Here is a 27984-nt window from a genome sequence, read left to right on the forward strand (position 1 = left end):
GGCCCTTCGGGCCAGGTGAGCTAAAAATGTTGGTCTATCACAGATGTAACTGGAATGTTATTAGTACAAAAACATTGACAACCATTGGCTTATACAACTACAATGTAGAAAAAATACCTAAAAATATTTATAATATGATCATTTGATCTGGTTTTACTAAATCAAATGAATGTATTTCTCAAGTAAAAATGACACAAAAATGATAGAATTGTCAATCCTAGCCTATTTCAAATATTTTAAACTTAAAAATAACACTCTTTATGTAATAAGTTTCTTAAGTAACAAACAAAAAATGTGCTTTTTCTAGTCGAACATTTTCTATAAAATAACTATGTATCTGTTGCTGTTCTTCTTTGCCATCTGTCCACCTTGAGAAACTATATGTTTGTTGCTGTTCTTCTTTTTAACCTTGAGAATCAAAGATTAGCTGATCTCTTCATCTTGAAGTTTGGATGCTACATAACCATCAATTTGTTCCTGCAGTAAACGAATAGCTGACATCTTCTGACTAAGTATTCCACTTACTCGCATAATATATTCATCAAATGTCTGTGAAAAAAAATATTGTTATTACACATGTACAAACATTTATCAAAAATACATTCACAATGAATAGAGTACTACATAAAATAAAGTCTTAATGAAACTACAGAGTGATCCTACAACTGCTTACATCCATTTCAACTTTGGTGGATAGTTGTCTCATTGGCAATCATACCACATCTCCTTATTTTTATATTATAAAATGTACATAAACAGAGGGGTGGCTGAGTTAAACTAAGTTTTTGATCATAACTTTCAATGTATTTTCTTTTAAGACCCCAATCAATTCCAAATAGACAGAAAGTGTACCTTTTGTCCAGCTTTAGCACCAAGTAGAAGTTTCATTTCTTGTTTACAGAGTGATGTTACAGATGCCAGTTGATCTTCATGTGATGAGATTAATCTTTGTCTACAAAACAAACAAGTCTTCAATGTGTGGAAAATACAATAAACTCAGGTTGAATTATTAAAGTATTAAAGAACCATGAAGAGAAAACTTCCGGAAAACTTACCAAGTGTAAAATGTAGGTCACGATTAGACAAATGTTTAACTGACTAAGTGTAAAATATAGTTCATGATAAGCCAAATATCAACCAAGAGTGCATGTTGAAATATCTCATTTTCTTTACTGACCATTGATTTTGTGTTGGTAGTCATAATTATAAAGCTTTACTACAACTAACACAATAATTATTATTAACATGATCCAAGAAAATGATGTCAAGGTCAGATAAACTGGAAATTCATGTAGACCTTACAAGGTCAATTTTTGTTTTCCGTACCCACATTATAACATCTGTGTAAAAGAGGTCTTATGGTCTTATTTGATCTGTTTGTGCTAGGACTTAAATCATATCTAAATATTGATGAGAAGCTCTCTAAATTTAATATGTAATGCACATTTCACAATTAAAATTCATGATAAGTGACAAAACAATTTTTAGAAAATCTGAAGCATGTGATTTTACAGATTTATAATACAATTTTCAAAATCAATGGATCAAAATATGGCCATATAATTTCTTAATTTCACTACATTACTATATTAATTATATTGACCTAAAATTTAACCCAATTCTATATAATGACAAATATACATACCTCAAACTGGTAGATTCTGTGTCAACTGACCTCGGGTCAGAAGAAGTAGGCGACAATACTGGTTTTGGATGAACTATGTCCTTGTGTGAATGTCCAACAGTTGTTTTAGATAAAGCACTTGTGGTCACAGGTTGTGGATGTATAGGAGAAAATGCAGAACCAATGTTTAATTTCTCAGTCTTAATAACATTATTTATTGAGCGCGAGCTCCCCACTGGTGAATTCACATTTCTCTGGTTGACAGGAGAATACATGTTTCTCTGGTTAACGGGAGAATGCACAGTTCTCTGGCTAACTGGGGAATACATATTTCTCTGACTGACAGGAGTTCTGGACCCTGTAGACCCTGTACTTCTATCACTCACTGGAGACTTTGACCTTGGCTGCCTTCCTTTTTTAACATGATGTAATGAGTCCCTAGCATGTTTATATATATCTGAGTCACTTAAGGCACTGTTTTCCTTAGATTTTTGTTTAGAATGATTATTATTTAACATTTTGGGAGACCCAATATGTGTGTTATCACTGGATACTGTAGTAGCAAGTCCACTGTCACTATGCCCTGATAAATTATTTTGTGCTGGTTTTGACCTTGAACTATTAGGTTCGTTTTTAGAAAATGCTGATTTTAAACGGCTGGCAACATCTCTGTGTGCCACACTTAGTGATTGAGCTGGTTTATCATGGTTCCCAGGCCTTTTCTGAATTGGTAAAAATTCGGATAAATTATCCTCAACAGCTTTAAGTCCTGTTTCTTCAAATTCTTGTGCAACTGGTCGATAGGATGGGGAATTTTCCTCTGAAGGAGCAAAATTATACTTGTCATACTTATTATTGTTTCTTTCAGGTTTTTGTGTATCTTCTTGGTCACTATGTTGATCAGTACTGATATTAACAGACTTTTGAATTGAGGTAGCTATATGAACGGCAAAATCAGCAGGAGTCTGGTACCACTGATTGGTTGATAAAGGAGATATATCTAAAGGAAGCTGCTCTGATGGAGACTCATTTCTATCAGGTCTTGAGTTTTTCCTCTCAGGTTGATAATTATGCTCTCTGTGTGATTTTTGTGTCTCCATATCAAGCTGCATTCTCCTATGTTCGTTGACGCCTTCTAAAATAGAAGAAATGTCAACATTTGGACGATGAAATCCTTGTGACTCTGCATGAGATTGTGTCAAGATCAGGGGTGGTGTTCTAGCGAGTTTTGGACGACTCTCAGTAGGATTTACTAGTGCCAGGTGAAACGGCGGGGGTTCCAATTCTGGTTGTTCAAAATGACTTTTAAATCTTGCTGGAGACCTTTGTGAAAATGTGGTCAAGTCACTGCTTTTAGCTGGCATGACTGCAGGTAAAATAGGATGCACTGATGGGTCCTGGGGAGTTTTTAACTGAACTTCTCGTCCACGACTTAAACCCAAATTGTTCAGCCCATTATCACCATTGGATGGAGTCCTTTGCATTCTCTGAGATACGCTGGATTGAAATGAAGGTTTATCAAATAACATGTCATCCTCAAAACTTTCTGACAATACAGGCTGAAACTGATTATGATGCTGGGGGGAAGAATCTGAGAGACGAGGCGTTGTAACTTCAGTAGAAGATAGCACTGATTTTGTGTTAGTTTTAGGTTGTGACAGATTATTACCTGCTGGAGCTATATGATTCCCAGGCTTCTTTTGTGACAAGTCATTAGATACATATGGTTCGTTTGTCTCTTGTTCACCTGGATCTTTATATAATTTCTGTCGTAACACTGGAGCAGCAGATGAAGACGACACTTGTGAAGACTGGGAACCAGTATGTTTAGGTATTGCCCCATGTGAACTCCAATCCACAACAGGAAGTGGATGTCCAGCAGTCGACAGTTTGAGTGCTGATCCTCCTGTAGGATTGTTAGCTCTAGATACAGGAAGAGTTCCATATTTACCACTACTTCTGTTTAAATCATTCAATTCTTCCTCGTTGTTGAAATCAGTTGTGGGAAAATCATTTTCAGTATCAGTAGATTTTATTACGGGAACATTTTGGCCACTTGCTGTGGCTGGTTTTACAGTTTTAGCATTTGTGTCTATATTACATGAATCTGAATCAACATGATCTGATTCACTTTGAGATGAAGAACTACGAGCCACATGTCGTACTACAGAAGTTCTGGTTGGAACACTTGGGGTTGGTTTAGGTTGAGCAGGTTTGACAGTACTTTTATTAACAGTTTTTCTCTTAACACCTAGTCCTTTTATAGGGGTTTCATTAGGGTCCGGATGAAAATCCCTTTCTGGACCTCGATTGTCTCTCTCTGATCCCCTTTCTGCTCCTCTGTGACTACCTGTGTGCCTGGTAGTCTTATGTCTCACCGGAGTAGAGGAGCAAAGAATATTGTTTGGATGAAAAACTGATGGTCCTCCTCCAGATGGAGGAATATTTAACAGTAGAGAACTAGAAACAGAGGCTCTGGATCCTGCTGGGATACCTTGTTTACGCAGTTCTTTGACTCTGAAACAAAAATCATATCAATTGATTGGAAAAGCAAAAAAATTACAAGAAAATAATAATATAACATTAATGGTGCCATTTCAACCTTAGAATTTTAACTACTAATAGAAAATTAATATGTTATAAATAAAGGCAACAGTAGTATACCGCTGTTCAAAACTCATAAGTCCATGGACAAAAAACAAAATCGAGGTAACAAACTAAAACCGAGGAAAAATATTTCTTTCCTATAACAAAGACTGATTAAGTGTGTGAAAAAGAGTGGTGCAAAGTTAAAGGTTTACACTTTGTTTTCTGTTTATTTTTTATACAAGCAGGAATCATAAAACAGTAATTTATGAATAAATTGAGAATGATGAGTATCATATTCATAAGGAAATTCAGACATTAACTGTTGTTTTTAATATTTCTATCATATATTCAAGATTCATGCACTTTTATAAGATGTACTTTCTTTCACATATAAACAAAAAAAGTCTTTAATGTTTGTGACAAAAACCATTGGTAAGATAAACCTTATTACAGTTGAAATCTATGTTTCCCTGTTCAAAATTTACCCCATGATAATATTTCTTGACGACTTGTAATATCATATATCATGACTCCTTGGGAAAAGGAAATATAACCAAAAGGTACTGAAGTATATAAAGTTTTTACCTGTCAGCATATCTGAGTGTATTAAGGGTATGTTCACATGATGACTTTGTTGGAGATATATTCGCTATCATGCAGGTTTTAGAATTCCCTGTAAATGATTCCTTCAGTATATGTGTCAGTTTACTTTGTCTAAATGGTTTATGTTTACTTTCTTGGTCTATGGAACGAATACATTCTTTTAGCTGAAAAAAAAGATAAATACAAAGTTTTGATTATACCGAAATGTACACTTACAAAGGGAAATGTTTAACAATTTTTTTTTTACATATTAAATTATTCAGTATACTGTACATTTACCAATCAGTATTTTTGTATATAAAAAATGAAATGGACAAAATCACTCTCTGAGATGTCATAAATGATCAATTTTACTATAACTTTAAAGTCTCAGTTATTTCCCCTTTCTCCTGAGCATCTCTTCTGAGACTGCTGCAAAGCGGTCTTAAAAAATTTACCAAGTATCATTCAATATACAACAGAAACATCTAAATTTTGTAACTTAGAAATTCAACTTTACAAAAATGAAGTGCTGTTAAGTGAATTTAAAGTTTTGGGAACAAAAAATCAAGGGCAGATAATTATATTAATATTATAGGACAATGTTTGTTTAGGAATTTAAAAAAATAAGGCTTGTGACCTCCTATTCACTACTGTAATTTCCCAATTGTGATGAATAATTAAGGAAGGTGATGATGAATATGATCTTTTTTTCATTGTAATTTTACAAAATAATTTAAGGTCATGCCAAATTTTTGAGAAAAGAGACAATTGATTGATTGTTGGTTGCTTTATACCGCATTAGCACAAAAAGGCTGTATCGCGGCGAGAGCTAATTCGAACATTTTTCCAATTTAAAGCATATTTTTAAAATAAGACAAAAAGTCCTACAATATACTAAAATTCTAATTGATTATTTACAAATAAAAATCAAGTTAGATAACGTGATAAAAAAATAAAAAAGACTTAAAAATAATAACATTTTTATATCCAATTTCTTTTAAAAATGCACCAATATTTGTAAATGGAACATAATTAAATAAATCATACATATTACTGACATTGAAATGCTTCTTACAATTACCGGCAAAGTCAATACAATTAACAATTTTTAGAGATAACTTACAGCTAATAAGCTTTGGTTGATTTCTGCCCCTTCAAGACGTGTCTGTCTGTCTGTATCTGTAACATCTGAAGCTCTCTCACTACCAGCCAAATCAATAAATGATATTCTACAAAAACATTACATATATGCATAAGTACATTTAAAACATTTAAAGGAAAGGACGGTAGGTGGCGCTGCAAACCAGCTGTTTTTCAAAAGGGAGCTCATTCAAAATTGGGTTTTTTCATCATTTAAAAGTCTTGTTTTATTGTTATAAATAGTGAACCATCCAGTTTTTTACTAAGAAAAAGGTCGGTAATATTAGTAATCGAAAATTTTACCTAGATAAATAGTTTTAAGACTCTCTAAGGAAATAGACAACATCGACTACATCGATCCCTTAGTGACCGTCAAATTCGCTTTTTATGGACAATCGGCTAGTATCAAGTGGAACTTTTGGTATCGTTAGCTAGATAAGTATACAAGAAATTTATTTAAACTCTATTATGAAGAACTTCCATATACTTCTTCAAAGAAAATAAGAGAATTCAGTAATCAGATGTTGTTTACATTCAACAACTAGGACAATTTGAGTGACGTCATCATTTATTGTGCTCAACCAAAATGGCCGCCCCCAGCAATAATGTTGAGAAGAAGTAAAAGAAACCGTAAAGTAAGGGATAACTATAGCCCTACCGAGTGTTAACAGGTAAAACACACACACAACACTTCACCCCCATCCAAAACTTCCCTAAAAAAACATTTTAAACGAATCATAGGAAGACGAATACGAACCTAAAACATATGAAATTTGTATCGGATGCGGAGAAAAAGAAACAAACCAAAACAAAAATTGGATTGAATGTGATACTTGTCAAGCGTGGTGGCATTCAAAATGTGCTTGTTTTAGTGAAAAAGACGCTATTAAATATACAAAATACAATATAAAATTCGTATGTGCTTTCTGTGTTATTACTCAACAAAAAATCGTCAATAGATCAAAGAAAGTTATTAATAATTTGGCAGCAAATCCAGTTATACAAAAAATTGTATTCACAGAATCAAAACAAGAAACAATAATAAAAGCTGTTTGTCTTGAAGGAAAAAAAGACCATAAAGAAAAGCAAAACATCATAATTGTAGATAACATTGACGACCCCAAGAACTTTGCAAACAGTAAAGAAATTAGAAAAGAAATTGCAAAGCATCCAATATTTGAAGAAAAAATTAAATACGCTTATAGTTTACCACGAGGAGGAATTGCTCTTCATTTCACAGAAAATCATAAAGTTGATTCAAACAATATTGATCACCTCATACCAACAAACTTGTTTGGGAACACGAGTAAAATACATATCCCTAACTACATCAATCAAAACCAGCAATTAAAGAGAAATATCCCATTAAATTGTAATGTGCTTGAACTCAGGGAAAAGTTTGAGTCAAAATCAAATATAAAAATTTCAGATATACATCAATTGAGGTATTGGGACACAAAAATTTGTATGCCAATAGCAAAAATTAAGTTTAAATCAGAAGGTGATCTACAAAAAGCAATAAATCTAGGATTATTCAAGCTTGTTGATGGAAAGAAAGAAGTTTTTGTGGAAAGAAAGCGTATCAATAAGATTACTCGTTGCTATAACTGTCATCGTTTTGGTCATAGCCAAGTCAAATGTACACTTCCCAGAAGATGCTATAACTGTGGACAAGAGAATTGTACAGAGAAACATTGTATCAAAAGCTCTAAATGTCCAAATTGCTCAGGAAATCATAAACCTTCATCATCAAAGTGTCCAAAATTTCTCCAATGTGTTAACGATAACAGAATTAATCAGTCAGACTAAGTACAAAATGAAAATTCTCTTTATAACGCTCAGTCATTTAAAACTGCATTTGGATTACATGACATAGTAGAAAAATACAATATTGAGATACTATGTGTAAATGAAACTTTTGAAAAACCGAACTCGCCAATAGACTGGAAAGTTTATTCTTCACCACGAAAAGACAAAACTGGAGGAGGATCTGCCATCTTCATCAAACCAACATTAAATTTTGTTACTATAAGAAAGCCTGAATATGAACTTGATTCAATAGAAATGGTGTGTATAGAGGTAAAAGATAGATCAAATAAAACATTTAATATTTGGGTCCCATATGTTCCACCAGAAAAACCTAAATTAATGGAGGAACTTTGTAATGTTGTTAAAAAAGAAAAAACACTGTAAAAGATAGTAAAAAAAGCCTTAATCAAGCACAACGTAAATTCAAAGTTAAAAGTACTCCAAATAATTTTGAAAATCTTAAACAAGCAGAAATTAATTTCAACAAAGTAAAGGATTTGGCCCAAGAGGAATGGGGAAACAACCTAGCAGAAAAGCTATCAAAAGCATCTAATGTCAAGGACAAATGGAGTGTATTTAGAAAAATGACAAAGAAGCAAAATAATAACATGGTACTTCCTTTTGTGGACGGAAATGGAAATGTAACTTTTAAAGAAGAAGAGAAATGTCAACAACTAGAAACAACTTTCTTCAAGGGAAAACACTTAAATCCCATTTCCTTTGATGCAGAATTTTATACAGAAATTATGGACAAATATCATTCAATCTCAGAGGATAAAGAACAACATTTAGAAGATAACAATGATATTGATATTAACTTTGCCATAGAACAAGATGAGCTGGCTGGTGCAGTTTACAGACTAAAAAATGAAACTTGTCCAGGACCTGATAATTACTTTTCATTATTATTTATTAATGGAGATGATAATCTGTATAGCACTTTATTATATATAATGAACAAATCATGGGATGAAGGTTCCTTACCAAAATCATGGAAACAAGCAAATGTCAAGTTCATCAAAACTAGAGGCTCTAAAGAGCCTGTGTCGCTCACCTTGGTACATTTGTATATGTGAATATTCAACAAAGGACACAGATGGATTCGTGACAAAATTGTGTTTTGGTGATGGTGATATGTTTGTAGATCTAACTTTACTGAACATTCTTGCTGCGTACATATATCCCCATCTATAATGATTGGCCCAGTAGTTTCAGTTAAAAGTGTTAGTAAAAATTTACAAATTTTATGAAAATTGTTAAAAATTGACTATCGATTCGTCTGAAATTTTCAGGGCAGATAGATCTTGACCTGATAAACAATTTAACCCATGCCAGTTTTTCTCTTAATGCTTTTGTTTTTGAGTTATAAGCCAAAAACTGCATTTTATCCCATGTTCTATTTTTAGCCATGGCAGCCATCTTGGTAGGTTGACCAGGTCAACAGACACAATTTTTAAACTAGATACCCCAATGATGATTGTGGCCAAGTTTGGTTTAATATGGCGCAGTAGTTTCAGAGGAGAAGATTTTTGTAAAAGATAACTAAGATTTACGAAAAATGGTTAAAAATTGACTATAAAGGGCAATAACTCCTAAAGGGGTCATTTGACCATTTCGGTAATGCTGACTTATTTGTAAATCTTATTTTGCTGAACATTATTGCTGTTTACAGTTTATCTCTATCTATAATATTTTTCAAGATAATAACCAAAAACAGCAAAATTTCCTTAAAATTACCAATTTAGGGGTAGCAACCCAACAACAGGTTGTTCGATTCATCTGAAATTTTCTGGGCAGATAGATCTTGACCTGATAAACAATCTTACCCCATGTCAGAATTGCTCTAAATGCTTTGGTTTTTGAGTTATAAGCCAAAAAATGCATTTTACCCCTATGTTCTATTTTTAGCCATGGCGGCCATCTTGGTAGGTTGACCGGGTCACCAGACACAATTTTTAAACTAGATACCCCAATGATGATTGTGGCCAAGTTTGGTTTAATATGGCGCAGTAGTTTCAGAGGAGAAGATTTTTGTAAAAGATAATTAAGATTTACAAAAAATGGTTAAAAATTGACTATAAAGGGCAATAACTCCTAAAGGGGTCATTTGACCATTTCGGTAATGTTGACTTATTTGTAAATCTTATTTTGCTGAACATTATTGCTGTTTACAGTTTATCTCTATCTATAATATTTTTCAAGATAATAACCAAAAACAGCAAAATTTCCTTAAAATTACCAATTTAGGGGTAGCAACCCAACAACAGGTTGTTCGATTCATCTGAAATTTTCAGGGCAGATAGATCTTGACCTGATAAACAATTTTACCCCATGTCAAAATTGCTCTAAATGCTTTTGTTTTTGAGTTATAAGCCAAAAACTGCATTTTAACCCTATGTTCTATTTTTAGCCATGGCGGCCATCTTGGTTGGTTGACCGGGTCACCGGACACAATTTTTAAACTAGATACCCCAATGATGATTGTGGCCAAGTTTGGTTTAATTTGGCCTGGTAGTTTCAGAGGAGAAGATTTTTGTAAAAGTTAACGCAGGACGAGGACGGACGACGACGACGACGACGGACGACGACGACGAACGACGACAGACGCCGGACGCAAAGTGATGAGAAAAGCTCACTTGGCCCTTCGGGCCAGGTGAGCTAAAAATTGGTAAACCAAACTACAAACATCCCTCATCATATCGTCCAATTAGCTTAACAAGCATACTAGGTAAACTAATGGAGAGAATAGTAACATCAAGGTTAGAAGGTTATGTAGAGTCAAAATTTATATTAGATAAAGAACAAGAAGGTTTTCGACATTTCCGCTCCACCGACAATGCTTTATTAACATTTGTTCAAAACATCTTTAATGGATTTAATAAAGATGAAAGTACTATCGCATTAATGATTGACCTTGAAAAAGCCTATGATAGTATTTGGAGAGAAGGACTTTTAACAAAACTACATGGATATGGAATAAAAGGTAAAATCTGGATGTGGATAGAAATTTTTTTAAAAGATAGAGAAGCAAGATGTAATATAAACAAGCATCAGGGACAATGGTTTAAAACTCAAATTGGGCTTCCACAAGGATCAGTAATATCCCCCTTACTTTTCAACATCTTTATTATTGATATTTTTGCCAAAATTTCCTCTTACAAATGTAAATTTGCTGATGATGGGACAATCTGGAAAACAGGCAAAGACAAACATGAACTAGTAAAGGAGTTACAAAAAGATATTGACTCTATCCATGAATGGTCAACAAAATGGAGAATAAACCTTAGTATAGAAAAAACAGAATTTTGTGTATTTTCCAGAAATGGTATGACAAAAGAAAACATCAAGATAATGTTACAAGGAAAGGAATTGAAATACAATCCAAACCCCAAAATTTTGGGCCTTACTTTAGATGAAAAATGTAATTTCAACAAACACATAGACACTGTTGAGCAAAAAGCACAAAAATCCTTAGGGATAATCAGAAACATCAAAGGAATAGCAAAGGTATCTACAAAAATTTTAATACAAATATATCAAAGTATAGTGCTATCTACAATGTTATATGCTAGCAGTGTATGGCAAATCAACAACAACACCCATATAAATAAATTAAATGCTATTCAAAGAAAAGGACTAGCCTTATGTCTCAACCAACCAACAACAGCTAGTATAGAAGCCTTAGAAGTAGTAGCAGGAATACTACCACTGGACCTCAAAAGAGAAGAAGCCGGTATCGGACAAATTGCAAAAATAAAATCATATAAAATCACTATCCCTATTAAACAAATTTTTGAAGATTGGAAAAATATAAATGAACCTGAAAAAATAATCTCACCAATTGGAAGAATGGTATTACAGGCTGAAGACATGAAAAGGTCAACAGAGATTGATTCTGACTGTATAGAGTCTCAATTTGAATTCCGAGGGTTAGCAGCCTCAAAATCACCACCAGAGTATTGGAAAAATCTCGGAAGTTCAAAGTCTAGATCAGAGGAACAAGCATTTCAGGGAAAAAATATTATTTTGGAAAAAATACATCAACTTAAAAATAATACAACATTAGCTTTCACTGATGGCTCCTGCAAAGGAAATCCAGGTCCATGTGGTGCTGGGGCAGCTATTTTAATATCAAACAGCACAGAACATGTGGAGTTAACCCAGCCAGTTTCCAATAGAGGATCTATTTTATTAGGGGAATTAGTAGCTGTCAAGCTAGTAATAAATTTTCTTATAATTCCAAACAACAGAAAAAACACTGAATCCATCCAAATTTTCTCAGACAGCCAATCAGCAATTGGAATTTTAACTTTAAATTGGAAATCAGATAATTATGGCAAAACTATTCATGATATTAAAATTGGTATATTGGCACTTAAATCTGAAGGAATCATTGTTTCCATTGAATGGACCCCTGGACACGCTGACATACAAGGTAATGAACTAGCAGACCAACTAGCTAAAAAAGCAGCACAGGAGGCAGAAAAAATACAAAGCATTCCAATATTTACAAAACAAGATATACAAAAAGGAGCAAAAGACAGTGTTATGGTAAAATGGCAAAACCGATGGGACACCAGTGATAAAGGAAGAAGATATTATGCCTTTCAACAAAATGTAAAAAATACACTTCCAAAAGACAAGCCGTCAACTGAAATATATAGAATAACTACTAGTCTAAGAACAGGATATTGCAATTTAAACTTTTACAAATCAACAATATGCCCAGCACTCATCGACAAATGCAGCTGTGGACAAGTAGAAACAGTTGACCATTACCTACTGGATTGTGAAAATTATGAGGAGGCTAGAGAAAAACTCCGCTCATCACTCTACTTCATAACAGCAAAACTAACACTTGAATCTGAAGTATTGTTAGCAACAACAGAAAATGATATTTACAAACATCACATAGAAGATATTCAACATTTGTTAGGGGTCTTTATTAAAGATACTGGAAGGTTCACAAAATAGATAGTTAAGGTTTTATAAGGGTTAATTATTTATTCAATTTTAATTTAATTTTTTGGGGTAATTAATTATTTAATTATTTAATTAGTTACATATTTTTTTCTGCAGTGCCACATTATAAATACAAATGTACCAATGAGTTTTATACAAAAGTGACGTAAATTTACCAGTGTGATTCAAATTACAGAGAGATTATAGTGTCAAGTTGACACTTCTGAAGACTAAAGACTAAAGACTTAAAATTCAGAATGATGCTTAAAATTTTGGCATGTTGAATTGTCTCTTTTATTTCTGAAATATTACTGTTGAATTTATATTTTTTACAAAATAGGTGAACATTTTAAAAGCAAGTAAACAAAGATGACAAAAATGTTCTTAAATTTGTCATAAAATCACACACAAAACTCATTTCAAATCCAGAGATTTTTCTTTAAAACTATATTATGTTGGTACATAAATTTCTGTTTTTGAAAATACAAAACAACACTGTAACTTGTGCACTACATACATTTGTGAATTGATGTGATGTTCAGTTAAGGTGGTACCCAACACTTTTGCTAAAATTAATTTGGCTCGTTTAATTTTCATAAAATTTTGTCAAAGTGTCTACTTTGACCCTTAAACAAAAATATAAAAATTTCAAAAACTTTGAACCAACTGTTTTGTCAGGAAAAATACACTGGTTATATAGCAGTTTGACAACACCAATTTTGATCATTGAGAAGCTTAATATACCATTTACAACACAACGTAATTAAAACGTTTAGCTGATTTTAAAGAGTTATCTCCCTGTAGTGTTAGGTACCACCTTAAACATACTTTGTCTTTCATTTCTATAAATATCAATAATCAGTTTATAAAAATACCTTCCAACTCTTTTGTCTGATGAGTTGCGTACTTCGAGCTGTAGAACAGCGTGAGATCTTGAAGAGTCAGGATTGACTCCAGTAGCACCTTTACTACGAGCATTGTTGCCGTAATCTATTACCTGCAATATATATATATACTGTTATTAAAAGAACTATTCTAACTTAATTGATAACCGTACATTGATCTGATGATGAAGTTTTAAATAAATTGAATTGTCCTCATTAAAATTAAAATTTAATCTCTTGAAAGTAACTTATCTCATTGTTAAATCTTTCCTTTATTCTTATTAGTTTGCATTATTTTGTTTTCCTTGAACCAGGGTTGGCAAAAACCCGGGTTTTATGAGTATTGCCCAGCCCAGTGGGAAATACTGGGAAAACCCGGGTTTTACTGGGCAATACAGGGTAATATGAAATACAGGTCAGAATTTTATAGAGAATTCAGTGATCAAACACAAATGTTATACATTCAAGATATATAAATAACCTTATTTGTTTGTCTGGATTGGTAAAACTATAAATATAAAGCAAATTTTTTTTTTTTTAAATAAATATAACTCCTTTTAAGGATTAACAATTACATGTAAGAAAAATCATATTTAAATAATGTCTATGTACTGTCACTAATTAGTAAGAAATTATTCAGATTAGAATGCTGATTTGTTTATGTAACAATAATCAACCCTTTCAATTCTATAAGTGTTAATGGCATGACCCCTTAGGGTGTTTATTTAGCAATATGAATGTAAAACATTTGAAGTTACTTTGGATGATGGAACTATATCTAACAATTTAGAAACTGTTTTAAGTAAATGGAAAAACAGTTTTCACAGTTTATTAAACCAAATGTAAATGCAGATTATAATAAGGTTGATAATTGTATTCTTAAAGAAAATATTATTTGTATTGATTTAGATAAGGAAATTACTATTGATGAGGTTCATAAAGTTGTAATGAATGCAAAAAATTGTAAAAGTGCAGGAATTGACCTTATTCAAGCTGAGTTTTGTAAAAATATCTCTATTATTTCTATTTTACATAAATTATTTAACTTATGTTTCAGTTCTGGTAATGTACCAAATATATGGAATAAGGGAATTATAACCCCAATACCAAAATATTCTACATCAGATCCTAGAGACCCCTTATCTTATAGGGGCATAACTCTAGCTCCATTCACATACAAGATGTATTGTAGTATTTTAAATGAAAGATTAGTCAAATGGTTAGATGAAAGGGAGATAATTAACGACGAGCAAAACGGTTTTATGAAAGGCAAAAGTACAATTGATCATATAAGCACTATAACATCAATAATAGAAACCAGGAAAAAGTGTAAATTATCAACATATGTAGCTTTTATAGACTTTAAGAAAGCATATGACTCAATTAATAGAGTTTTTTTGTTCAAAAAACTAGAAAATCTAGGTATAAGTTCAAAGTTTATGTATTCTTTAAAAGCTTTATACTCTAATGTAGAATGTAGTGTACGTATTAATGGTAATATGACTGACTGGTTTAATGTTGATTCTGGATTGAAACAAGGTTGTGTTTTATCATCTATAATGTTTAATATATATATAAATAATTTGGTTGATGACATTAATGCTTTGAATATTGGTATTAACATAGATGATGAAAAATTAGCTATATTGTTATATGCTGATGATGTTATTTTAATGGCAGAGAATGAAGAAGATTTACAAAAAATGTTGAATGTGCTTAATACATGGTGTCTCAATAATGAGCTGACAGTTAATATAAATAAATCTAAGATCATGCATTTTAGAAATCCAGCTGTTCTACAAACTAAATGTATTTTTTCTATTGGTGGTAATAATATAGAATGTGTAAAATGTTATCAATATTTAGGCTTATTACTTACTGAATATTTAGATTATCAGTTAATGGCTAAGGCAGTAGCGAAGTCAGCCAGTAGAGCATTAGGATTATTAATTGTAAAGAGTAAAATGCATGGTGGTTTCCAGCACAAAATTTTTTCTAAACTGTATGATACAATGGTATGGTCAGTTATTAGTTATGGCGCAGGTATTTGGGGAACAAGAGACTTTTCCTGCATAAATGCAGTCCAAAACAGGGCCATGAGATTTTTCATGGGTGTTGGCAAATATACACCAAATGATGCCATAGCTGGTGATATGGGCTGGAAACCTCCATGCGTTAAACAATGGTCAAGTGTCTTGAGACATTGGGCTAGGTGTTCCATAATGGACCCACACAGGATAAATTTTAAAATTTTTAAGTGGTCTATACGAAAGTGTAATACCAGAATTAAAAACTGGAGTTTTAGAGTTATAGAAATGTTAAAATTGTATAATTATGAGCAATATTGTAATTTTGAATCAAATGTATTAAACAAAAATTGTATTAAACAAATTGAGGAGGATGTATTTGATAATTTTAAATCAAACTGGTGTACAAGAGTTGCTGCATATGCAGAGGGAAGTAAATTAAGAACTTACAAATTGTTTAAAAATAACTACTGTACTGAAAATTATTTGCAAAACATTATATCTTTAAAGAACAGAAGTTCATTTGCTAAATTTAGATGTGGGGTAGCTCCACTAAAACTAGAAACTGGAAGATATGAAAAGAAAGAAGTCCACAAGAGGACATGTTTTAACTGTAGCTCTATTGTTGAAGATGAAATGCATGTCATTTTAAAATGCCCATTATATGTGGATCTAAGACAAATCATGATACATGAAGCTTTACATTTTAATGAACATTTTAACCTTTTATCAGATAATGAAAAATTTATATTTTTATTTAGTAATGACAATGTTGCTGCTATAGTTGCCAAAACCTGCAACAGCATTTTATTAAGAAGAAATAGTATTCTATTTCACTAGTTTTTAAGGAAACAAATGTTTTAATATCATTTAGTAAAAATGTATATTGTGTCAGAATTTTTAATTCTAAATGTGTAAAAATATGTTTATATGTATATAGTATATCTTAAAAGTCTCTCATAAATCTTTTTAAGATTGGTACATGCAATGCAAATGTTTTAATGTTTTAAATCTATGTATGTGAATCTCATTTTATGTTTGTATGTGGTGAGACTATAATAAAATATTGAATCTGAATCTGAATCTTTGAAATTTACAATGCACTAATATATTGCAATGTTTTTTTCCTTTCAAAGTATGGATTAATATTGAAACAATGCTTGGTAATTAACAAGGTTTCCTTAAATGTGCAAATCTTGTATTCTGTCTACATAGAAAGGAATGAAATTGAATTTTTCTTTATTTTAGAAATGACTGTCAATGGTTATCTGTATAAAAGTATATATTTAGCTGTAATACTATGAAACTACACCAAGATATTACTATTTTGTGTTAAAATAAGCTAAAAAAAAATCATATTGCCCAGTAATGCCCAGTATTCCCATTTCTGAGAGTATTGCCCATCCCGGGAAAACCCAGGTTTTCCCACCCAGGAATTCCCGGGCGGGTAATACTTTGCCAACCCTGCCTTGAACTTTTCATAAGTAATTACATGGAAAGGACAAAAGGTGCCATTTTGCAATCTTTCATGGACCATAATCGTGACAATAAGTGTGAAATCCATTAAACCTTAATTTCCTAATTATTAATTGCACGGAAGCTGTTGGCAACTAAAGGCTTGCATGCTTGCAGTAATTTCTATAACTAGATTATTTCCCCCTTCAGAATCCTTGCTTAAAACCCTGGCCTTAATTTTCATATGCAGTTAATACAAATATCACATCTCATATTTAGAACTATTTAGGTATGTCTTTCCAAATGTTTACCCTAAAACTGCATATGGGAACTCCACTTAAATAAAAGTTTCTACAAATTGTATCAAACCTGCATTAATGCTTGAACATCTTTACATTCTGTTTCTGTTAGTCCTGCTATACAGACTCTGTTTGAACCATCTTCCCTGGCTTGTAATCTTACAAATAATAAATAAAATCACATAACAAATGAAGAAGTTATCAGCATATATATAGAACCAAATTTAAAGTGAAAAGCAAAACACTTCATTGCAAATTTCTCAGACTTTCATTTCTTAAAGTTAAAATTAGGAGAGACTTGGATAGGGGATACTTCATTTCTTTATACTTCAAAAAATTAAAGAACCTTAGTGAGCACACTCACATACCCCACATTGTCATTGGAGAAATTAAATAAGTGTAAGAAAAAAAAATTGTATAAGAAAAATTAATTTCCTGCCAATATGCACATTTAAATAGTATGTCCTTATTATCTACAAAATTTCCTGAAATTCTGTTGTGTAGTTTTAGAGGAGTTGAGATGACAAACTGTTGCAGAAGTACATTGAAGCAAATAAGTTCAAAGGGGCGTAACTCCTAGAAAAAAAATTGAATCGCAATTTCCCGTCGATATGCACAACTACATTGTATGTCCTTATTATCTGAAAAGGTTTCGTGAAACTCTGTTGTGTGGTTTGAGAGGAGTTGCGATGACAAACTGTTGCAGTAGTACATTAAAGTAAATAAGTTCAAAGGGGCATAACTCCTAGAAAAAAATTGAATCGCAATTTCCTGTCGATATGCACAACTACATAGTATGACCTTATTATCTGAAAAGGTTTCGTGAAATTCTGTTGTGTGGTTTGAGAGGAGTTGCGATGACAAACTGTTGCAGTAGTACATTTAAGTAAATAAGTTCAAAGGGGCGTAACTCCTAGAAAAAAAATTGAATCGCAATTTCCCGTCGATATGCACAACTAAATAGTATGTCCTTATTATCTGAAAAGGTTTCGTGAAATTCTGTTGTGTGGTTTGAGAGGAGTTGTGATGACAAACTGTTGCAGTAGTTCATTAAAGTAAATAAGTTCATAGGGGCGTAACTCCAAGAAAAAAAATTGAATCGCAATTTCCCGTCGATATGCACAACTACATAGTATGTCCTTATTATCTGAAAAGGTTTCATGAAATTCTGTTGTGTGGTTTGAGAGGAATTGCGATGACAAACTGTTGCAGTAGTACATTAAAGTAAATAAGTTCAAAGGGGCGTAACTCCCAGAAAAAAAATTGAATCGCAATTTCACGTCAATATGCACAACTACATAGTATGTCCTTATTATCTGAAAAGGTTTCGTGAAATTCCGTTTTGTGGTTTGAGAGGAGTTGCGATGACAAGAAACAGGACTGACGGACTGACGGACGGACGGACGGACGGACGGACTGACTGACGGACAGACTGACTGACGGACGGACAGACAGACAGACAGACGGGTCAAAATCATTATACCCTCCGCAACTCGTTGCATGGGTTATAATTATTTAAAACTCCTCCTTCCCTCATCTTATATCTAAAATAAAACTTGATCTGAACACAATTGGTTTGAGAAAATTAAAAGATTAAAACCAATTCTAAGCTCTAGTAACAAATACCTGTTTCTTTTATTGAGGAGATCAAAGAGCTGTCCACAGTAGATTTCAAAGAAGCTGACCCAGACTTTAAGACCTGATCCATATTGTTTGGAGTCTATAATTGAGTAGATATCATGAGCTGCCAGTAAATATTGACCTGGTATCTCCTGGTTCCCCATCATTGTATGAGTTTTACCTGCTCCTGTCTGACCATAGGCAAAACATGAGGCTGTCCCACTTAAATTGAAAAGTAGATCATTCTTAGTTTAAGGTTTAGAATTTAGTTCTTATTGTGAAAGGTTTTATCTATAAGTACATCCAGACAATTCTTAGGTTGAAATGAGACTTGTTGGTTTCATTGATGAGTTGAAACATTACAACATCTCATACTGCTCAAAATTTGGATCTGGACACAAGTTGCCACACATGATTTTTAAAGGTATAACAAAACATAAATTGTATATCTATTCTAAAGGTTTGTATGCAGTTCCTGTTCTATCTATAGGTATGGAATTAGTCTCAATGAGGCCAAATGAAGATCATGATGTAGCAAACCTTGAAAAAAAATTAATAAATAAGACATGTATTGATTAATATAAAATAGCTGTGCAGATGCAGAGATGGAGTGAAATAGGTCACATAGTTAACCTTGATTAAACTTTATCCAATATGAAATTATGGCATATGTAGTTTGTGGAAAAAAAGTGACAAAGTTTATATTGTATGCATACCATGTGTTAAACAAACAGAAAGTAGATGTTTAACTGGTATAACAATGGATTACATTGTGTAACTAGCCTTCATAACATGCAGTGACTGCCAAAAAATAAAACAAGTTGTTTTTTATATTATTAATTATTTGTAACTTATCAGCTTATATACAAATATTATGTTGATAGATGTGTAGTTGTTATCCTGATGAAGCTTGCTAGTAGATGTGAAAATATTTTGATATGTCATGAATCTATACAGAGATAATCTTATTCAAAATTTCAATTATTTATTCAAATTATAGGAGCATATGTGGTGGGTAACACAAGATAATAGGTCAAGTTGGTAACCTGCACAAAGTTCACTACCAAATTGTATCTCTCAGAGGTCAATTAATTTAATACAAACAAACATGCTACTTGCTCATTGTTGAAGGCCTTGCAGTGACCTATAGTTGTTAATTTCTGTGTCATTTGATCTCTATCAGAGGTTTGTCTCATTGGCAATCATACCACATGTACCACATCTTCTTTTTTTATATATGTATTCTTATTATTACCCAATACTTACCCTTCAAATACACAATTAATAAGAGGTCTGGTGGCCCTTATGTAAACATCTTCATTTGAACATTTCTCATTGAATACTTCATCAAAAATAAACTCATGCTGAAAAGAAAAAGCAATGTATACAGAAAAAAAAAACTAAAATTATAAATGTTGTTTTTCATTTCTGACATAATATTTGGGGTATTCATTATTAGTCTTTATCATATACTTAGCATTGATATGATAGCTTTTGCATGTGTGTAATAAGCGGAAGTACACAAGCCATAATTTCCCACCTAGGCTGATAACCCATATCAGGGGCGTCTCGTGCAAAAACCCATAACAGTGCTTCTTGTGCAAGTTACTTCCGGTGTTTCTGGTACCGATTGTTTACTTTTCCAGATATTTTTTATGACGACGTCAAAAGTTACGGGAACTTTTGTGGGGATAGTTTGCTACTTGCTAACAAATGCCATTGACAATTATGAATCATTTTATGGTACAACAAACATGGAGTAATAATGGCAGTGATCATAAAACTCTTCCAAATTTTCAATGTTTCAAAATGTCTCTATAGAAAATGTTACAATACATACATTGTAAATATGGAGGTAGTGATGCTGTTGTTGGACAATTATAGTATATTTTATTCATAATTTAACTTCTTTGTAAAGATTTTGACTGTTTAAGTTATTGCATTTGTTTATTTGTCTTACATAAAACTATTGTCGGAAGTATATGATAAAGCGATTAATACATGGCCTTTTCCATATCAGCCTGGGTATCATCCCTCGACCCATATCAGCACCTCGACTCCGTCTCGGGATGATACCCAGGCTGATATGGAAAAGGCCATGTATTAATCTCTATATATCTTACTTCATCATGTTCATGAATTTAACTTAAAACTTTATTTTCTTTGTTTTTCAAAAGATCAAATTTTCATAGACAACATGGAAAAAGCTGTACATATTAATTTTTATATTTTCTATTGATCTCCTCATTGAGATATATACACTTTTGGGGTTGTTGTTTTTTGCTACGTCTGCCTCTAAAAATAACAACTTGTGCATACTTGGCTTCTTCATATCTAATGCATGCACAGAAAAGAAAGTGTTTACTTTATACATACCTGCAGTGTGTATGCTCTCAGATCAACAGCTGATTTAGGTTCATTAACAGTCAATGTTGTGTCACTTTCAGCTTTAGCAATGTCATCATCTGTATTCTTTATTTCACGTTTATTTCTCGGTCTTTTCCTTACACAAACTTTAATCCTTTCTAAAGCACTAGAATGACTAGTTCTAGATCTACTTTTACTACTTGTTGGCGTACTTGGTGCATTTGATGGAACACCATAATTATATCCCTTTTGTTTGATACGGTTGACAACCGATCTCCTGACTCTCGGGGGTGATGATGCAGCGTTTAAATGTTTTGTTGCTGGTTCATAGTCTGAATGATCAGAGGTATCTGATGAAGACTCAGATTCTGAGCTATCTAATAACCTTAAAAGTTCTGCATGACTGGTTTGACTCGGAGGGTTTATTGGTCGTTCATGAACTCTGACATCGCTCACAGCATGCAATGCTTGATCACCCCTCCCACGATTACCTGAAACCAAAGGACTTCTGTTACGTTTTCTTGGTGATGGGTTGTGACTATTTGGTCTTGAAGCAGACAAATTAGATGGCTCTGTTGTATGGACTGATTTAATAATATTGATAAGTTCAACTAAGCGTCGTCTGTCATCATGGGATGTTATACCTATGGCTGCACAGTCTTGTGGTGTAAGTCGTGCTAATGCTTCAGATTTTGTAATCCCATTCACTCTTAGGGTGGGATAATATTTTTCTAATCTTGCCTCTTTCAAACATTCATAAAGAGTTCCCATATTTTATGAGCAATTAAGTAGCTGATTCTGTTACGTATCTATAGTCAACCTGAAAAAATGAATTATTTTATTTGAGTTTTAATTAAGAATTTCAAAATAAATTTTGGAATCAACAAGATGTTCCTTGACCATGTAGTCATATATAAATATGTAGTCTAAATACTTTTAATGTCTCCTAAATTTTAAATTTGTGTTTAATAATATCACCCAGCAAAGAGAAATTAGGAATTTAGGACATAGAGAATTTTTTTCTGCAGATTGAGAGTACAATGAAACAACATCTTGTAAGAAAGCAGAAAAAACAGACATAACCATATTCCTATTTAATTGATGTATATAAATCCAACAACTCCTGTTATTCATACTTTTACAAAATTTATATATTTTGAGTATGAAAAAAAAGAATTTCATAACAATGTACAGCATGCACAGTTCAAAAGTACATTATAATAATCTTCATTAGGAGTAAACTTTAGACTTTTATACATGTATAGAGAATAGTGAATTTAGAATTTATTGTCATTTTAGGTCAACAATGAATTATTCAGACTTAAGCAATTCCATGTAACCAAAATACCAAAACATAAAGTTTTTCTTTTTCTTAAATAAGATCTACAACAGCTAAAAATATTTATGATCCTTTGTCCATGCTTACTGGCATGATTCAGAATCTGTATATGTATGTAGACAGTAAGGTTTATACATAACATATATTACAACTTCTAGGCAAATTAGCCAGGTCAATATCTTTCACATGTCAACAACAGGCAATACCATATATGCAATTACTTACAGATATTAAAGTGTGGACACCAGAATACAATTCCTTTTAGACTGAGTGACGAGTATGTATTAATTATATGTATAATGATAAGAAGATGTGGTATATGATTGCCAATGAGACAACTCTCCACAGGAGACCAAATGACACAGAAAAATAACAACTATAGGTTAATGTACAGCCTTCAACAATGAGTAAAACACATGCCAAATAGTCAGCTATACATGCATGTTTGATCAACAACTGCATTCAAGTTAGGTACAATGTATACCTGCATTTAACACAGAGGATATATTGCATATGTAAATGTTAGTGTCAATAGTCTACAATTTGGTAATTATAATACTAAAAGTATACAGTAGGTTACTTAATGCAACTGACAAAGTCTTCATAATATACATGTTATAAAATGAGGGCTTGTGTTGTATATTAGTACTTATGCAGAATCAAAATAAAGTTTTCTTATCTTATAAAATGAAGATTTGACAAACATTTATAATAGAAAATGACAATCAGTTTATTCATTTATCTATCTATCTTCCAGTCAAGGAGTGGAATATACTCCAGTGTGAGTGAACAGCTCATTTAACAGCTACACATAGATGTTTGACAAATAATTTGTCAAATTATATGTGTCTCCTATACTTTATTGCTAAATGGTTGTTGGGTTGCTGTCTCTGTGTCAACAAGAAGCAATACATGTGTGTGTACCTACATAGTTTACAGATCATGTAAAATAATGGTGTCTTTCTGGCATAAGCCCAGCATTGTTACAATAATTTTAAAACCAATTTTATATTTGCACAAAAAAAACACCATTATATTGATGGTTTAATTTTCTACAAAAAATGTTGCATATTTCTATTATGTATCTCCATGCAATTACGTTTTTTCGTAATTAAATTATAAGTACTAATCAGATTTCTATTGTAAATATACATACTGCATTTCTTTTATTTTGCTAGTACGCCGGCGTCGTGAAATAACGTAATGTCCTGTTAAAACTGAAAACATTACAGGTTCAGGCATGTCATCCAAAGATCCATAAAAACTGGGTCATCTTTTTTTTAATCAAACAAAGAACTATAACGAATCTTGTAAAATACATATGTACATGACAAAAATATTTGAGTATGGCATTGATTATTTTGGTGTGAGCCTTATAAATAATTTATTGAAGGGAAAATGTTACTGAAGTCACCATTTTGAAAGACGCGCTTTCCTTGGAAACGATAGGATATATTATCTTCTGTACTATTTTTCAATTAAAGAAAATTTGAAGTGACAGATGATAAGATGCATGACAATCTGATATGCCAGTTTAAATAAAAAATAGTTTTAAAATGTCATATTTTACATTTCAAAATTGTTCTCTTGCAAGGAGGTAGGGAAGTTATGGCTTCCGCCGGTGGTTTGGTTGCTGCTGGATTGATAATTTTCCGTAAAATTCAAAGTAATATCGAGTATTTGCTTCTGCAAACATCATATGGACAACACCACTGGACTCCCCCAAAAGGTAAAATGCGGATTGTAATATGTTTTAGTGAAGCAATCAAGATTTACAAAAAACGTTTACAAGGGAAACAACTCTACAAATAAATGTATCCAAATACCATACACAAATCCGTTATCTAACGTATAACAACGTACCTTAATTAAATCATTACTATAATTTAAAAAAAACCACTTATGATAGCATAAGCATTATCTTACTCTAATAATTCATCTTCTCACATTAAATATTCTCTGATTTCCTTCTAATTAAAAGATCAATGTACACAGATGTCAAGTTATTTATATATTGGGAATACACTTTCAGTATTTGCAAATCTGTCCAACTTGAACTTCCTCAATCCTCAATCTTAATAAGGCCTGTTGGCACGAATTGTCCCAATGTGCAGTTTTCATCTCTGGTGCGTTTTCCTCAACCTATTTTGTTCTCTGTGCTTTAAATTGGTTTGCGCTGGTTAAGATCGGGATTGAGGAACAGCAGTATTAAATCTGCCTGTTCTCAGTGTTCTGTCAATGTAATGTGCCACAGTTTGTAGTTTGGCTTTTGTCTCTTCAATGTTCTCGCCGTCCAGTCTCGTTAGCATAGTAGCTAAATTCAAGTTTCTGACCCCAACCTCTTTGGATATTTGATGAAACATATCTTCTTGTTCATTTTCTTAGCAGCTAGCTAGGGACACTCCATAAGGAAATGGTGAGTTGTTTCAGGTGCTCCACAGTTTCATGACTCTATGGCATTGGTTTGGCCTACTCGGTTCTTGTAGTAGTTGAGTTCTGTATAACCAGTTCTTAGTTGGGCGAATATACTGAAATGTCTTTTAGTTGGGAAGTCATACATAAAAAGGTCCCTGCCTCTCTCAGATATTTTCCATTTTCTCTGCCATTTATTTCCTGTACTTTTATATGCTGCTTGTTTGACGTCCTGCAGTGTTATGACGTTATTTTTTGGTGGGAGATCTTTTGCTTCCTCTGCCGCTGTTTTTGCAAGGATGTCAGCATCATCATTGCCAGCTATGTTGGCATGTCCTGTTGTCATACAACAATATCTTTTCCATTGTGGTGTCAGATATTTTCTGTTATGACGTCAAAATTTTAAGGGAACATTTGTGATGTCCAGTAATTGTGAGAATAAGTAGCTATAAGGGATCATAAGGTATAGACATTAAAATAAGATTGAGAATGGAACCGACCAAAGAGCAAACAACAGCTGAAAGCAATCAATGGGTCTTCAATGCAGCTAGAATTTCCTGCCCACTGAGGTGTACTTAAGCTGGTTACATAATTTGCATTGATAAAAACTTTGCAATAATTTACAGTATTCCAAAGAATGCTTTGAAGTCTGATTATCTTTTTGAAAACTTGCTGGTCTGACTTGGTCTTTAGATACTCACATTTTTTTAACTGATGGATCGAGATATTCTTCTTTTGTTACATTAAAATTGACTTTTATTTGTAAAAAAAGAGTAGGAAATATTGTTGAATTGTTTAAGCAACTAACAATAATCATATATTTCTTCTCACTTCGTAAGGAAGCAACCATTTGATTTTTTTTGGGGAGGCTATGTTTTTTTTGAAAAAAAAAGTTTGTTTCCAGTTTTTGGAGAAAAAAAATAATTTGTTTTTGACCCTGAGAAAAAAAAATTGTTTGTTACACCCTTAGCTGCTTCTATATGTAATGCTAAAATTGAAAGAAAAAAATTGCTTTCATTTTGTCGCCAAAAAAATAGAGCGTTTTTCGCCGAAGGCAAAAAAAAAGTTTGCTTAGAAAAAAAATCCATAGAAAATCAAATGGTTACTGCCTAATGTAAACTCAATGAAGTCTTCAAACTATCTTTTGTTGTACAATGGAATGTCAGAGGAAGGAATTTACAGGATCTTTTCATCATGTGAAATACCAGATTGTGTTTTAGAAAACAAATGGAAAAATAACTGTATTTCATTCAATTAGTTAAATATTTTTCAGGTCATGTTGACCCAGGAGAATCAGAACTCCAGACAGCCATAAGAGAAACAGAAGAAGAAGCAGGACTTAGTGAACAAGCTTACAACATATTGTCAGAATTCAATTATACATTAAACTATGAAGTGAAGGGAAGACCTAAACGAGTTGTATATTGGTTAGCAGAGATGAAAAACCCTGAATGTCCAATTATATTATCAGATGAACATCAGAAATATGTTTGGTCAACTCTTGATCGAGCTTTGGAATTTTCTCAATATTCAGACATGCAAAAACTTTTAAAAGAGGCAGATAATCACATTAAAAGTCAAAAGTAATCAATAACATATTTATGAAGGTTGATCATTTTTGAAAAAACTGAAAAGTGACGTACCCAGTAATATACAGACATGATATTAGAATAAAATATGATCAACATGTGTAAGACTGTCATGCGGAATAAAGTTTTAGACATCTTATTCACTGGTTCGTGTCAACAAATGCATGTAGTGAGTTTGGAATGACCATGGTTGTTTTTGAGGTGTTGTAATAACTGATTTACATTATAAGCAATACAAGATTATATACATTTTATACCTATTATTAAATAATTATACATTTGTACCATTTTTAAAGGATTTATGCCATACAATACAACACAATTATACATGATGATGCCAGTACTTTTATCAAACCAATTTAATAAGCACCCATTGAGGGCATGAGTACAAACATGACAGCACAATGAACATCAGTTATTGAATATAATATGCAGGAGATATATGTAGCCTTGATAAATTTAAATACCAGATATGGCCATACTGTCCATTAAAATTTTACATTATTTTTGTTTTGTTTGTTACTACAGTTCATAGAAAAAACTCTTTCTTTTGCTTTTTGTACTTGTTTGTCCCATGAATTTTAAAAAAAATTTATCTTTAAGATAAACATTTTATGTATGATAGTTAAAGGTTGATATCAAAATATTAGTAAAATTGAACAAAGACATAGAAAGTTGGTTGTGTTTTAATATATCATATCAAGTTTTTGATAGTATGATTATGATGCAATATAATTGAAATTTGAATTATTTCTTGATAATATTACAAAAGTAAGATGATGTAGTATGATTGCCAAATGAGAAAACTCTTCCAGTTTGAATCTGGAAATGATCTTACGCAGAAGGTGTTGTATGGGAGTTAACACTAAATGCTAGTGTGTTTATAATTATACTTGTATTATTCATGATAAAATATTTTTTACATCCAACCCTCTAGTTTATAGAATATTTTGAATTATTTCCCTTAGGATTGGAAATGATCATGTTGAATGGGAGATAACTCTAAATGCTAGTTTATAGAATAGTTTGAGTTATTTCCCTTACTATATTGACAATGATTAGATTTACTTCATACTATATGTTCTGCAAGGTAATAAATCAACATTTAGTTTCTTTCATACTTCAAGGTTTGTTATATGAAGTGATAGTAAAAGTATTGTCACTTATATTTCAAATTTACCTGAACTAGTTTTATTTCCTTTTATGTTACATTTGTCTTAGAATATAATATTGATTTTACTGATAATATAAATCATAGAACACTGTCTGTTGTTGAGACTTTT

The 27984-nt window shown here is 32.2% G+C and overlaps 2 protein-coding genes across 4 annotated transcripts; one reads left to right on the forward strand and one right to left on the reverse strand.

Moving 5' to 3' along the window:
- Positions 1 to 28: 28 nt before the first annotated feature.
- On the reverse strand, positions 29 to 24423 carry LOC134716329 (uncharacterized). 3 transcript variants are annotated; one of them, XM_063579247.1, is made up of 11 exons: positions 24271 to 24423; positions 21371 to 22181; positions 20261 to 20358; positions 19001 to 19216; positions 17445 to 17532; positions 13585 to 13706; positions 5922 to 6027; positions 4799 to 4980; positions 1646 to 4141; positions 853 to 952; positions 29 to 549 (listed from the first exon to the last, which is right to left on the reverse strand). In XM_063579247.1, the coding sequence occupies exons 2-11, from the start codon at positions 22130 to 22132 to the stop codon at positions 424 to 426; spliced, it is 4296 nt and encodes a 1431-aa protein (XP_063435317.1). In that variant the 5' UTR covers positions 22133 to 22181; positions 24271 to 24423; the 3' UTR covers positions 29 to 423. The 3 variants fall into 3 exon arrangements, with proteins under 3 accessions (XP_063435317.1, XP_063435316.1, XP_063435318.1); XM_063579246.1 differs by lacking the exon at positions 24271 to 24423 and adding an exon at positions 23857 to 24110; XM_063579248.1 differs by lacking the exon at positions 24271 to 24423 and adding an exon at positions 23629 to 23717.
- On the forward strand, positions 24214 to 27968 carry LOC134716330 (bis(5'-nucleosyl)-tetraphosphatase [asymmetrical]-like). The gene is made up of 2 exons (XM_063579249.1): positions 24214 to 24429; positions 26386 to 27968. The coding sequence occupies exons 1-2, from the start codon at positions 24309 to 24311 to the stop codon at positions 26697 to 26699; spliced, it is 435 nt and encodes a 144-aa protein (XP_063435319.1). The 5' UTR covers positions 24214 to 24308; the 3' UTR covers positions 26700 to 27968.
- Positions 27969 to 27984: the final 16 nt, after the last annotated feature.

This window comes from Mytilus trossulus, chromosome 4 (genome assembly GCF_036588685.1).
Source record: "Mytilus trossulus isolate FHL-02 chromosome 4, PNRI_Mtr1.1.1.hap1, whole genome shotgun sequence".
Classification (NCBI taxonomy): Eukaryota; Metazoa; Mollusca; class Bivalvia; order Mytilida; family Mytilidae; genus Mytilus; species Mytilus trossulus.